This window comes from Chlamydotis macqueenii, chromosome 3 (genome assembly GCF_036417535.1).
Source record: "Chlamydotis macqueenii isolate bChlMac1 chromosome 3, bChlMac1.mat, whole genome shotgun sequence".
Taxonomy (NCBI): Eukaryota; Metazoa; Chordata; class Aves; order Otidiformes; family Otididae; genus Chlamydotis; species Chlamydotis macqueenii.
The window spans coordinates 88,658,091-88,672,355 of NC_141558.1; the positions used below are offsets into that span (position 1 = coordinate 88,658,091).

Below are 14,265 nucleotides of genomic sequence, written 5' to 3' on the forward strand. Positions count from 1 at the left end.
TCATCCTCAAAGCATTGGCACAAGGGTCCTTTCTATCTCAATGTTTTACAACGTGCCAAAGGATTCCAACCAATATCCTTTGAAAAATCTACTAGTGGCACCACAACTTTATGTCCTGCCTGTCCAGCCTGGCTAAATTTACTAGCAAGAAGTAGTGATTTGCATCTTCACAAATCATAGTTCAAAAGTTTCACGTAAAGTCACTAAATTACTTAAGCCAGACTGTCAAAACCCAACTGTTATTCTCATTTTAGCCCTAATTCCTTCAACTGTAATTTATTTTGGGTGGTGGAAGGGGAAATAGTAATTCAAAGTTTTAAACAATTTTGCTTTTCAGTCTTGCACAAGCAGATCGTAGCTTCTCCCAATATCTCCAGCTTATCTGTCTAGGACTAAAAACAAAACAACTCACAAAGAAGTCATTAAGCCTTTTGTCAGTTCCCACAAGGAAATCTGGCAGGCTGCTAGCATGCTAGAAGTGGAAGTCCAATAGTATGGTACATTATTGTACGTCACCTATAGCAACCTTAGAACTAGCAACCTGAAAACTTAAAACAAAAGCAAATAAACATCAGATTGCAGAAATGAAGAATTTGAGAAAAGGAACATTCCCACTCCGCCTTCCTTGTTTCAAACAATACAGAGCAGAGATCAGCAATTTCCTGTGATCAAAATCTGACCTACAAAAAGTATTACAGAAAACAAACTTGTCTGGAGAACACATAACAGTCTAAACAGCATCTATTGTGCCCCCTTGTCTGCAGGTGTTAAGATGAACCAAACTAAGTAGACAGTTAATCTTGCATTTCAAGAAGTAGAAGAATGAAAAAGCTTGCCTCCATTTCTCTGCTATAGATAGCTTTAGCCTCAAAGCTTTAGAGTTTAACAGAAAGTGGCTGAATATGTATGGTCACCTGAATATGTATGGTCACCATCATGAAGAGAGGCAGATTAATGTTGATAGTAACACTTTTGATCTTTTCAAATATTGCAAAAAGTTAATTCACCTTGAAAACTGCTAGTCAGGAATGGCACTAAAACATATCACAAAGTCAGTAATTCTCTTGACAAGAAGCCCCCAATGCACAGCATGCAAAAAACCCATACAGTTTCTAAATTACAGTAAACTAACACTTTTATCTCCATCTATAAAGTTAGAGCAGCAAACACATGCATCACAGCACTAATTCCATAATGCTAAGATCTCCAAGACCAATCAAACATTTAAAGGAACATTCATAACTTCGATCTATAAATGCGACTAGGTCTTTTAGCTTAAGAATTCAAGTAACATTTTTTGAGAAACAGAAATCCCATCAGCTTAGCAAAGCACACATACCAAGTTTTGCACTACCAATTTAAACTAGACTATCCAAACAATATCTCAGTACTCGTTTCAAAATGCTGCAGCCCTGGGAAGACAAATGGATAAAGTTTCCTATTATCCTATTAACTTTGTATCATTAGATTTGAACATCAAGCTGTTTAAGGGCAAGAGAATCCAAAAAACTCAAGAGAATGGAATGGTACAACTGCAGAAGTTCTTAAAATTTACTGTTAGAATTAAAAATTAAATTTTTGTTTTTCCCTTACTATTGTTAAGTGTGAGTGTTAAGTTTCACATTTAGGAGATATTATCACTCATGGTAGTATACCGTGTGAAATTCTCCTTCCACAAGACAGGTTAGCAGACAGCAAAACTATGTGATCCTTTAGAGAAAAAAATGCTTCTCACCAGAACATTGCTCAGCTACTTCTCCCACATTTTTCACACCTACCTGGGATTAGAAAAACATACCTATGAGCTGTCCCCATTTGTTGCGAGACAAGTATCTTTCCTACTGCTACAGTTTTATGTTCCAGGTCCAGGCCTAGTCCCTTATTTGCTCTAAAAATCACCTCAAAGCACTCTGCTGCCACCATGAAGACCCTCCATGGGTCCCTCCTTTCCCAAAACAAAAGTATTCTCAGACCTGAGGAAAGGATGGAAAGGAATCTATTGAATTAAAACAAGTTCAAGTTGCTATTTTAGACGAATTATGTAGATGGCCTTAAACTAGCTATACACAAGCAACATTTTCTCTTTCATATTTCACTATATACACACACTCCATCTGCCACATCACCTGGAAGATTAGTCCAAAATGACTGAATAAAGCAAAAACACATTCAGAGCTGAAACAAGAATGAATACCAAAAATGTTCTCCAGACAGCAAGAATGCTAAAGGAGGCAGAAATGCCCTGCTGAACATCACAAAGTGCCTTCAAACTCCCTTCTTCGCCACAACTGGATTTAACTAATTAAGAACAAGACATGATCTATAGTTTATCTTCTCCTTCAGCAACAAACAGGACAGAATTGTTTCAGTATCAGTTTCATTATATGATAGCTGGTTTTAATAATCCCTATTAGAGTAGGAAGATGTGTTATCTGGGCCAAAGCATCGGAGACTGCCACATGAATATTAACTAGATCCGTCTGATCAAGCAACTACTAACAGAAGCTAACATTAACACTGAAAAGGTTTCAGAACATAAACAAAAACCCACGGAGATCAAGGCAGTTCATATCTCACTAACTTCACAGGCAGAGAGTCCTCTTCTACTCTACAGACTTAAACTGAGATCAAATCAGCAGGAAGACCTTTGTGTTCACACTCTTCATGTTGTTTCAGTTCTCCACATATCTAACATCACTGCTGCCTTGTAGGCCATACAGAATGTAACTGCTCACAGAGCTTCGCACCATTATCCCGAGAACGAATTAAGAAAGATTTCACAAGGTATTCTACAATCCTTCCTGCAAACTCTGGTAAATTGTGAAAATTTAAGCCCCTGCAATTCTCCTGCAAACACCTCACAGAGGACAGTGTCTTCTTCAAATTTTTTCTCAAAGTGAAAAACTATGATTAAAAATTTTCAGGAAAGTTGTCTTTCACATATTGCAGACAGATAGATTATACAGTATCCACCCAGAACCACAGACAGGCAAGGAATACTTCACAGCTCAGTAACAGGAAGTTCCCGTTCTTCAAGAGCAATTCCTATCGCGGCATTTCACAACAAAGAAACTTTGCCAGATGAAATTTTACCATCAGTTCCTCTTTCTGTCACTAAAGTGCCAAGAGCATCTCAGTCCACCCATTACGTATCCTGCAGTCTCTCTAACAGGAGAAAACATCTCCAGTTATGGCACTTTTTCAACTGCCAAGACTGTCTGGCAGGAAATGGTTTAGCTTCCCCTGCCCCAAGCCCCAATATTATAAGGAGCTTCCAAAACACCACACTGGGAGAAGCAGCAAGTTCTCAAAAGTAGATGGGTGGGCTACAAGGCAAGTGAAAAACTTGCTAGACTGTCACGTGCAAAGTTAGTAGTTAATGATTCAACATCAACCTGGCAGGCCATTACAACTGGCATTCAGCAAAGCTTGATATGGTTTACTATGTCCATCAACGGCTTGAATGATGTGACAGACAGCACCTTTAGCAAGACTGTGGATGACATCAAACGGGAGGTGACTGAGGACAACTGACGCATTAAATGTCAGGGCTGCCTTTTAAAAGAATCTCAAAAAATCAGAGAAGTGCCTTGACACAAATCTCCTGAAGTTCAACAAAGACAAATGCAAGGTCTTACACCTGGAGTGGAATATAACCCCATACATCAACAGAAGCTGGGGACCAACTGTCTAGGTGGCAACCCGACAGAAAGAACTTGGGGATCCTGATGGACAGGCTGAACAAGAGGCAGCAGTGCATCCTTGCAGCAACGAACTGTTACCACACAGGGGATCGCACAGGCAGTAGGTCAGGGGATTCTCCTCTCCCCAGCAATTTTGAGCTCACATCCAGAATACCATATCTGGCTTCGGTCCTCCATCTGAGATACCAGCACACATATGAGAGTCCCACGAAGGGGTACGAAGACTGTTAGAGAGCTGGAGCATATAACACCTGAAGAAAGACTAAGATAACTCAGCTTATTTAGTCTGCAGAAAAAAAAGGGTTTAGGAGCAAATCTAACAGCAGTCTTCCATTACTCCAGCAGTAGTTCAACAGCTATACTAGACTGCTGAGTTTACTACCTGTTTTTCTCTTTTTGACACTACTTTTAAGGAAAGACAACACTGAACACAGAAGCAACCATACTGGATCAGAGGAAAATGCACATAACCTCACAATTTGTCCACTAGAGAGGTGATCTAAACCAAGCGGTTAGTGAAGAATTTAAAAAAAGATATATATGCAATGGTACTTTCCTGTAACACACTCAGCCCCTGCTAATTTGTGCTCAGGGACCTTCTAAGCCAAAAGTTGTTTTTTTTTTTTTACATAATGAGCTTCTTTTTACATAATGGTCATTCTTCCATCAGTTTGTCCAATGCTGTTGTAATTCCACAAACATTTAGCATCCACAGTGTTCTGTAGCCAGGAGCTCCGTATTTTACTATTTCTGACAGTTATGTCTTTTGATGCTCTCAGCTGCAGTACAAAGAGATGATCGACTCACAATTTATGTTTTTCACACACTCAGAACTTTGCAAACCTCTCTTACTCTTACCTCCCCATTCCCAATCATCCCCATCATAATCCTTTTCAGGCTGAATTCTGGCTCACATATATAAGCCACCCCACACCTTAAGTTCCTAGCTCTGCCATACTCTTTTGAGACGGTAGTATCAAAATTGCACACATACAGGCACTGAAATGGACTTACATTCTCAGCTGGGTTCTTGACAACTTCTCTAGTAATTGCTTATATGACATCTACTGAGCATTTAGCTAGTATTTCATATTTCTAGCTCAACTCCATAATCTCATTCTGGCATACAAGTCAGTTCAGAATCCAGTATACCAGGCTCCAACTCCACTAAATTCTTGTAAGCACTTCAAACTAATTAAATGGATTCTCCCGTTCTCCTAATAACTGCTTCTACATAGGAAAGCTGAAGAAGAACAGACTGGATCTATTAATGTTTAAGTGATATTTAAAAGTGAAACTATTCTTCAGGATGCCTTTCTAAATTCTTTAGAGAAGGTGGCAAAATTGAAGGACCTTGTATATTTAAGACATCTATTTGCAGCATAGGAATATTTGAACATAGTGACTATATAAGTTTAACTTTAGTTCTGGCACTAGAAGGGGACATTCAGAAAAGATAACTTAAGCCTTGTAAGACTGGTCTTGCCAGGCTCCTTCTATAGGTAATGGGAAGCAAGTTTCTGCAAAAGTTTAGAGTAAGGACTTTTCCATTCTCCGTACTGAATGGAGAGGGAACCTAAGATCACTTGTTGAAAAATGCTGATCTTGTTAATTCTGACTTACAAAAGCTATAGAAAACAGAACAGAAAAAAACCCAACTGTTAAAAAAAGTCTTATCGAGCAGTGTTGCTTGTCATCATTTACATGACATGACAACACAAATCTCAGATCCTGTAGAAAACAGGTCAACTAAGTCTATCATAGTATTTCTCCACAAGAACCATAATGCCTTCTTGTTCTCCAATAAAACACTCCTTATCTTCCCAGTCTTCAGTGCCATCTGCCCAGCTTCCTACTTCCCTAACCCATTTCCCATTGTCGTCCAGCCACTCCACCACAGTTCTCAGGCCCATCCCCCACCCTCCCAGCTCTTCTTTCCATAAGGAGTTTTTCACGATAGAGCCTCTGTAGCCTGTTACCCAGTAAATGGAGTTTATCAAACTCTTCTACAAATGCCAAATGCTTAGATGAGCCAGTTGCTTCACACACAGTCAGATTAGGGAAGTGCAGTGGATCAAGCAGTTTCCCCTCCACAAACTGTACAGGGAACCGAACAATTGCTGACAAACTGTATGCTATGCAAGCCTTCATTAACCAGCACTTGAGACTGGATATGTGTTTTCACTAATGCTACTAATTTTCAAGAATACTTACCTGATAAGCAAATTCCCTCATCTCTTAAGTTACACATTAAAAAAATTATCAATAAAATACTCACTGAACAACCCTAGTAAATACCTCAAGAAAATTTTAAACAAAATAGTGTTTACATTTATGTGACAGATAAGTTATTACTTACATTTTGCATATTAGTTTACATTTTCAATCTAGGGTGTAAAACAAAAGCTGTTTTTTCTCCCCTACTTCTCGTGCATCATCCTTCCCTGTGGTATGCTCTTTGTCCTTAACATACATGCAAATCTTAAAACGAAATATTTTGCAAATACCAGACTTCCTATCTACTTTTTGACTAGCAGTGTGCACCAGGTCCTCACTAAACCTTGATATTTTTCCCAAAGATAAGGCAGCAAAAGAATTGGGCCAATACACAATCCAATATTTGGCTCCACAGAAACCAAAAAAATATGCAAGTGTTGGTATCCACATGTATTTCACAAATAGAAGAACTGTATTTCACAAATGGAGGGCAACAGCTGTTCTTTCTTGAAACATCCTTTCAGTGACAAGCACTCATCTGGTGACCGCAGGCAGTCATTGCAATTAAGAAAGCATTAACTATTCAAAGGACAGTAGAAAGCAATACTGTGGCATCACTTAAGAACCATCAGGAAAGTGAACTGATCCACATGTAGATTTTTTATTTAAAAATAAAATAAAAAAAAAAAAAGGCAAGTGGCTACTGATCCCACTGGAACAGACAACATGCAACAAGCTATCTCATAACATGACCTAAGACAGACTGATACGCTCAAAAGTTGTCCAATAGTCCACATGGTTGTAAGCCTTATCTCTATCTCCAAGACAGTCTAAGAAATATTGTTGAAAGAGGTCATACTGTTCAAAGAGAATTAAAGAATCCTCATAACAGCAAGGATGGACAGCTTTGTTCCCTGATTTGAAAGCAACTTGGAAAGAAAACGTGGAATAACAAATCAACACCATACTAAAAAATCAGACATAATTGTCACTAAAAGTTTGAAAGAAACAACTGAGTTGAATTTTCAGCCTAGGACACTTTTTTCTTATACTCTGTCTTATAAAATTCTAGATGTTTTATTTCACTTAAGCTCAAGTTATGGATATCAATGCGACAGCAACCATAAAAATATTGTTATAGAAATATAACTAAAGACTCAGAAAGGGGTTCTACTGAGCCAGGTAACATTATAGGACAGGACAGTATACTAGATCCAAACCACTGATCACCATGCTGTTCAGAGTAGTAAAAAGATCAAGGCTTCTAAAGATCACTAGGCTGGGCAATCCCAAGCAAAAGCCTTATCCATGTTTCCATTACTTCGAGTCCAACAGAGACTTACCTGCTTTCTTTCATAATGTTCTGGACCTGAACTAATCAATTATATCCACCAGAATGTATTTCTGCCAAGGTTCTTCTACATTTTATATAACACAGTATGCAATATGACTGGGAGCTGAGATAAAGGGTTTATCACACAAGCATATTAAAATTTGTCTTGACCAAAGCTGGACCACAACAAGCCCTGAGGTTAGAAAAATCAGTATTTTCCTGAGGATTCTTCATATCAATGAGAAATACCTTAACTACCTGTGAGATGGAATAGAGCAGGAAGACAAAGTTCAAATCCCTGACACAGAGCACAGTATTTCCTTTTTGGGTCAGTAAGAAGCATTTTTTCTTCTTTCTTCCTGCAGAAAACCTTTTCCAAAGTCCATTTGCAGAGGGCTACAAAATTTCCGATTATCTGACACTAAAGCATACTACAACCTTTAGTAATACAGCACTACTGTTGCAATGTTAGCCATCAATCCATCAGTCCAGATATGAATGATCTGTCAATAAAATGAAAAACACGGTGCTATCTTGCCTGGCAACATAACATATGCCTGCATTGCTGTTTGTTGTTACTTCTGGATCCCTGCAATAAACATAGTGCAAACACCCCTTTAAAGGCATGTGAAAAGAAGAGATCTCTATTTTCACTCTATTTTAGCTTCTGCAGAAGACAATCCAGATGTTCTTCCACAGAGCCCGGAAATACCAATTAACAGTCTGGCAAGATGCATGGCAAGTAAGAAGGGATATCTGACACACTCTGATTAAGCCAGCAGACAAATGGAGAGCACACAGCGGCCTAGAATATTTATTAGTATAAAACATTGAACCCAAATCTAACAATTCTCCTGTTTTGCTTTTTCAAGTGCTTCTGGCTCTTCACTAATAACCTTAAGATCACATAAATCAATAGAACAATCTCTTTGAGAAGCATTTGACCCAGATTAGCTTTGCCAGCCAAGTATACTCAAACACAAGGCGGGCTGTAGCAGATCGCTAGATGTTTGACAATACTCCCCATGTGATGAGAAAATAAACAAGGAGAAAATTCTGTATTAATAGCAATGGCCTTCATTATTAATATTTTTTGTTTCATAACTGAACAAATGAAATTATGAGTCAAGAAGATGAAGAAACTCGCCCCAATTTTGAGGAATGAAGGAGACACCTTGACCAGTATTACCATAGTGAGCTTTAAACAGTTGAAACTGCTGATGATGTCTTCAAATAATTCAAGCCTAGAACTGGATGCCAGTGTATCCCAACAGTTTTTTCCTAGAGATTCTAAGAAGTGTATGCTCCCTCTAAGACTTCTTGTTTTGCCTCTTGCATCACATGGAAAGGAATCAAAAAGAAACAGAACTGGATATCCCTTGACAGATTTCCAAGGCTCCATAATTCAAAGTAATCCAGCTGAAGACAAACAGGACTTCACAAAAGGGAATGCTGACAGATAGAGAATGGTGTCGAAGTTGCTGGCACAGGTGAGCCTCCTGGGCTGGGATCTATTTCCTTTTAAATCCTTCTGCTGGTTGAGGGCCTCTGGTGATAATGCAGAGTCTCTGTTTCCCCTATAGGAACTGGCACATATGTACAATGAACAAACCTGTATGGGATCAGAAGTTTGTATTTTGATTGCTGTTTTATAGTAATCAAAAAGGGCATTTATAATAATTTAGAAGGTTTTAGATATGAAAACACTGTGCATTTTAGCAAACAAGGCTCTGAAGCTATTGCTATGTCAAATTAACCTAGAAAAACCTACAGAACCACTCAAGATGGTCACTGTCCATCTGAGAGTACATTTTAGTTTTTTATTGTGTTCCTGGCCAAGCTTCTCTGGGAATTACAGCACCCTCACAAGTCAAGCAGTTTTCTTATTTTATTTGTAGATAGAAGGAACAGATAAATCAAACATCTCTAGGAATAATCCTCAAGATTATTTCCAAAATTTGTTTTGATTCTTCTGAGGTTTTTTGGTCTGGCTTTTTTGTTTTGTTTTTCTGAGGCAGAGGAAAAGCTCATCCTTAGTGCTGTATTTGAAGACTGATCATTCATGCTCTTTGGCTACCAGTGTTCAATTTGAAACTAAAAACTCACAAATACTTAAATGTCTAAGACTGAAAATAAAGTACTTGATAGAATTGCATGACAGATTCAAAACTAGTCCTGACTAATCACTAATAGCAAACACATAGAAATGCACAATATCCAGTAATCACAAGAATTGTCCTTACACTCAAAGTCTGGCTCTCTGAAATGTGTAGTGGGCATGAAACAGCCTTGGTAGAATAAAAATAACCTCATGACCAGGTAAGACAAAGATTAATATTAAAGAATCACCTGATTTTCCCCTTACCAATGGTGCTCTTATTGACTACCACACTCTGTCCCTCTTAAATAGGCCTACAGTGCCCATACAGGAAACAGATTAAAGGTGATCACACTTTCAAGAGACAGATCTGATGACAATTCAGTGTGGTACAACAATAATAACCACAATCCTCACTGGATTCCTACAGTTTGGGCTCAGAAAAACAATCCCCAGATCATCACATGTATCAGACCAATGATGTTCACTTGAGGAACTGAAGCATGCAGACAAGAGACTGCATGCTAATGTTTGGACCTGATCTATAACTGCACTGTCTTTTGGCTGTCAATCTTTTATCTTGCTCTTTTACACACCAAAGAAAGCAATCTGCCTTTACATTCTAAAGAAGGCAGCCTCCACTGCTCTGCCAGATTCAGTATTCCACAGGTTCAATCTTTTCACTGAGAAGGAGCTCAAAGCTAAATGTATTGCCACAGTGAACTTGACTGCAAATAAAAGCAGCATTGAGGCTTGATGGCATTTCTCCCCCCCCCCCCCCCCCCCCATTGACATGAGATCCTTTTTCTTGCTCTGCTTTCTCGAAAGAGAGGCCTGCTATGTTTTGCTTTTACTTGGGTAACGAGCAACAGCATTTCTGTCCGACATAAATCTTTTGGCAGGGCAAAAGACCTGCAACCCCAATTATCAAAGAGGACAAGCAATCTCCCAAGAGAAGCAGTTTTAATTCCCAGGGACTCTATTTTTAGTTATGGCACCAGAAGTCCCTGAAGCAACAATATCCTTTGACCTGTCATTTAGGGCAGGGGAGCCCTGCCATAGAGGTCTGAGTGTCAAACTACTACTATCCTGCATTAAAAAGAGCTCACACTGTACAGAGAGGGCAGACATTGGAAAACAGTTGCATTCCATTCCCTCCACTTCTCAAAGAAGGTCTGAAGAGAGAGAGACCAAGAGTGAACACAGTTGCTAACAGCCCCAACAGACACCAGCCGCTGAGATGAACCAGATTTCTGACAGGCATGCCGGTCTGAATCCATAAGGAAATTCATTTAAAGGTTCTTCAAACTAAAATAAGGTTATATTTTTTTTTCCAAGAATGTAATCATCAGCTATACTGCACAGATAAAATTTGGGTAGATTGCAAGTAATTCTGTTATTTCATGTGAGGAGGAGTAGAATCCATCTTTTACAGTCATGCTGTCACAGAGAAGACTGACACTTAAGGAAGTACACATGACTGAACGTACCTTACAGAAGCAAAGCAATAAGTTATTTTTAAATAGTTACTATTTAATGGAGAATTGCCATTAGCATTTTGAATCAAATTCCTTGCAAGGATTCTATCACAGAAAAGTGTAAAACAACAGCTGAGGCTTTGATTTACAGTTCATTACTTTTTCTGTTTATGAGTCAAACATCTCTTACACAGACAACTAATCACAAATTAAGTCCTTGATTTATGCCGGCTTCATCCACAACTTAAAAACAACTCTCAAGTTCTGGCAATAGCTTGATGAAAAGTAAGAAGTGAAGTTATTAATAAAAAAGTACTCTAGGAGACAGCATGGTAAAAGAAAGGGAATAATAGAAACAGAGGGATCTGAATTCCAAACAAAGTTGGAAACACCGCACAAGAGTCACATTTTCAATACAAGTGATCAACAACAAAAGCAGCTGACACTTTGTTAATAATTCCACAAAACTTATTTTTATCGCCCCAAACACTTCATCTTTACATTTTACAATGTACCAACTTTAGCTTACAAAAGGCAATCACTGATTTTTGTCCTGTTCTCTTTAGTTTGACATTGTAATACAGTTGCTGGTTTTCAAGGTGAAAGTGGACATGTTACCTAGACTACGGCATCTCCATACAATTCTTGACATTACTACGCCATGTTCGGGTGGCAAACATCAACCTTTCACTATCACCACTCAGCAAAGCCAGATCCCATTAGCAACAGTTGTAAGGAGAACCTGAACACGGAAACACACAACTAGTAAGAAGTTTATCTTTCTATGCCAAGGGCTGGTCTCACGATATACCAAATAATCCTGCTCCCTAACTCCCCACTCCAATATTCTGCCAAGTACCACAATTGAAGAACCATTAATGAAGAAGGAACAAAAGCTGTTAATGGCATATAGATTTTTTTTTTTCTACAGAGCTAGCTTGTTAACAGTGTAAAAACACTAATGAGCAACAAAGAAAGTTGCTTCATAGTTATGGAGACACTACAGTCTTAGCCTTCACAAAGTCAGTACATAATCATGCCTCCTCAACATAATAGCAGGGATACAGTTACTAGCCCCAGAGACAGTCAACATATTCAGCAGCCTGAAGAGCCATGCAAACACATGTAAAAATGTACCATCGACTTTATGAAGGATTCTGATCTTAAATAATTCTGAGCTCTAAGACAAATGACATTTTTAAGAAATAAGCCTTCTTAACAAGCCCAGATTAAGGCTCAATAAATAAATAACTACAGTATCACATCTCAGTAAGAACCAGAACTAATGCCTATCCTGCATAACATGCCACTTCTAATATTTGGAAAGTTCAATGTTATGTCAGCCACAAGAACATCTGAAAAACTAAAATGAAAAAATACGGCTCTACACATCACAGCCTTCCACCCCCATTTAATCTTTTAGTAACCACGCCAATACGTTTTACAGAAGGAAAACGCCTCGGTGCTGCCTACACGAGTATCTCTGCCCCGAAGAGCAGGAACCGTTCAGGCTTGAAAAACCAGAAGGAGTGAAGAGCCAGGGGGACCCCCCGGCACCGAGGGCCTGAACCAAGCCCGGCCTCTCCCCCTCCCCGAGCCTCCCCACGCGGAAACCCCTCGCTTGCCACGACACCTGTTTGCAGGCGAGCCTCCGGCCCGCCCCCGACTCCCCAGGGGCCCCACAGCGCCGCGATCGTGCCCTGCAGCAGCCCCGGGGGGCCGCCGCGGCCCGCTCTCCCCGCCGCCCGGGCCGAGGCCGAGGGGCCCGGCAGGCCGCGGGGTGGGGAGGGGGGCCTGCGCTCACCGTTGAGTGCCGACGCCTGCAGCGTGGCCCCCGAGGTGCCGTCGATGACTTTGATGGCGCCGCGGGCGGTCACGGCCAGGATGGCGTTGAGCGCCGGGTGGTAGCACAGGCTGCAGAGACCGTCGGCGTCGCAGCGCAGGCAGCCGTCCCGCAGCAGCAGCCACTCGCAGGAACCCGGCCCGGCCGACACCGGCCCGGGTCCGGGTCCGGGCCCGGGCCCAGCCGCCGCGGCCGAAGAGCAGGAGGCCGCCGCAGCCATCTTCCCGGCCGCTGCCGCCGCTGCCCTCAGGACAAGAGGCCCGGGGGGAGCCGCTCACTGACAGTCCCTGGAGCCGCCGCCGCCGCCAGTCACCATCCGGGTCCGGGGAGAGGGGGAAAGGGAGAGCGCCAGCGTGAGAAGGAAGTGACACAACCGCGCCGGATGCGGAACCGACGGCCGGCCTGACACCGTTGGGAAGGATGGCGGGGGGGGGAGCTGTCAGCCGTTGGTCACGAGGAGGGGGGCACGGACGAGGGGGCGGGGCTCTGCTGCGCGCGCGCATCCTCCTCCCCCCCTCACCGCCGCTGTTCGTGCGCGCGCGGCGGCGGGTGGGAGACGCGCGGGGGGCGCCCGCCTTCCCTCTGGGCGTCGTGCGCATGCGCGGGGAGGGGCGGGGCCGGGCTGCCTGGCACGGCGCGGGCGGCGCGGCCCGGGTGGCGGCGGGGAGTGGGGTCTGGGCCGTCGGTTTCTGCCTCGGGAGCCGGCGTAACTTCTCCATTCTGGCTCTGTCTCTTCCGGGGCTTGAGCGCGGCCCGCCGGCCGTCGTCCTCCCCTGGCCCTGGTCGCTGAGGTGTGGTTACGGCTGCGGGCACAACCGGGGGTGGTCAGCGGGCGAGCTGGGGACCGAGTGACAAAGTCAAAGCGCCGGTCTGCTGCGGCTCCTCCCGGGATCAGCTCGGGTGGTCTTGGAGACGGGGGGCCCTGGCCGCCCCGGGGCCGGGGCTCCCACCTCCCGTGTGGGTGGGTGTCTCTGTGTCCCTGTGTAAATACACACCGTGGTTCCAGCCTGACCCACCCCCCCCCTTTTTTTTTTTAGCCCCTCAAAGCAGGAATGGAGTCATTCTTCCTACAAAAGCATTTTGTTATGAAGTAGTCTTCACCATGCTTCAAAAAGGACCTGAGTATAGTAAAACCTTTTCTATTGTTGAGATTTTCTCTTACCATCCACTGGAATAACAGCTTGTATAGCCAAGACTACCTGTAAGCATTCTTTTATCTAAATAACATGTTCTGACAAAATATTTGAGAAAGCTTTTAGGCTCCCAATGGTCTTAAATATAATGAAGTTTCAAATATAATGTGGTTTCCTACAGAAAAGTACTTTTATTAAAAGGACTCAACAGAGGCTGCTGTAGCAGGAAAATGATTTAAAAAATACAGTGTCTGTGTAAAGAGACAAGAAAAAAAAGGCAAAACAAAACCAAAACCACATGGGCACATATGTCACTCAGGCTAATCAAAGTTGTTATGAGAGCAAAATAAGCAGCTTTTAAGCTTCCTTCACTACTTCAAACAAAACATTAGAGACCAGTAACGGTAGTGACAAAAGTTAAGAGCAGATCTGAAGCTGTACGTCGTTTCCACATGAAAG

General features: G+C 41.9%; 1 protein-coding gene across 3 annotated transcripts in view; it reads right to left on the reverse strand.

Moving 5' to 3' along the window:
• BIRC6 (baculoviral IAP repeat containing 6) overlaps nt 1–13,027 on the reverse strand; it is a 185,713-nt gene extending 172,686 nt beyond the window's left edge. For 2 of the 3 annotated variants that reach the window (XM_086743674.1, XM_086743673.1), the window contains exon 1: nt 12,635–13,018. In XM_086743674.1, the coding sequence (XP_086599800.1) occupies nt 12,635–12,893 (259 nt within the window). In that variant the 5' untranslated portion in view covers nt 12,894–13,018. Of the gene's footprint in view, nt 1–12,634 lie in introns of all 3 variants that reach the window. The other variant, XM_086743675.1, reaches the window with a different exon arrangement.
• Nucleotides 13,028–14,265: the final 1,238 nt, after the last annotated feature.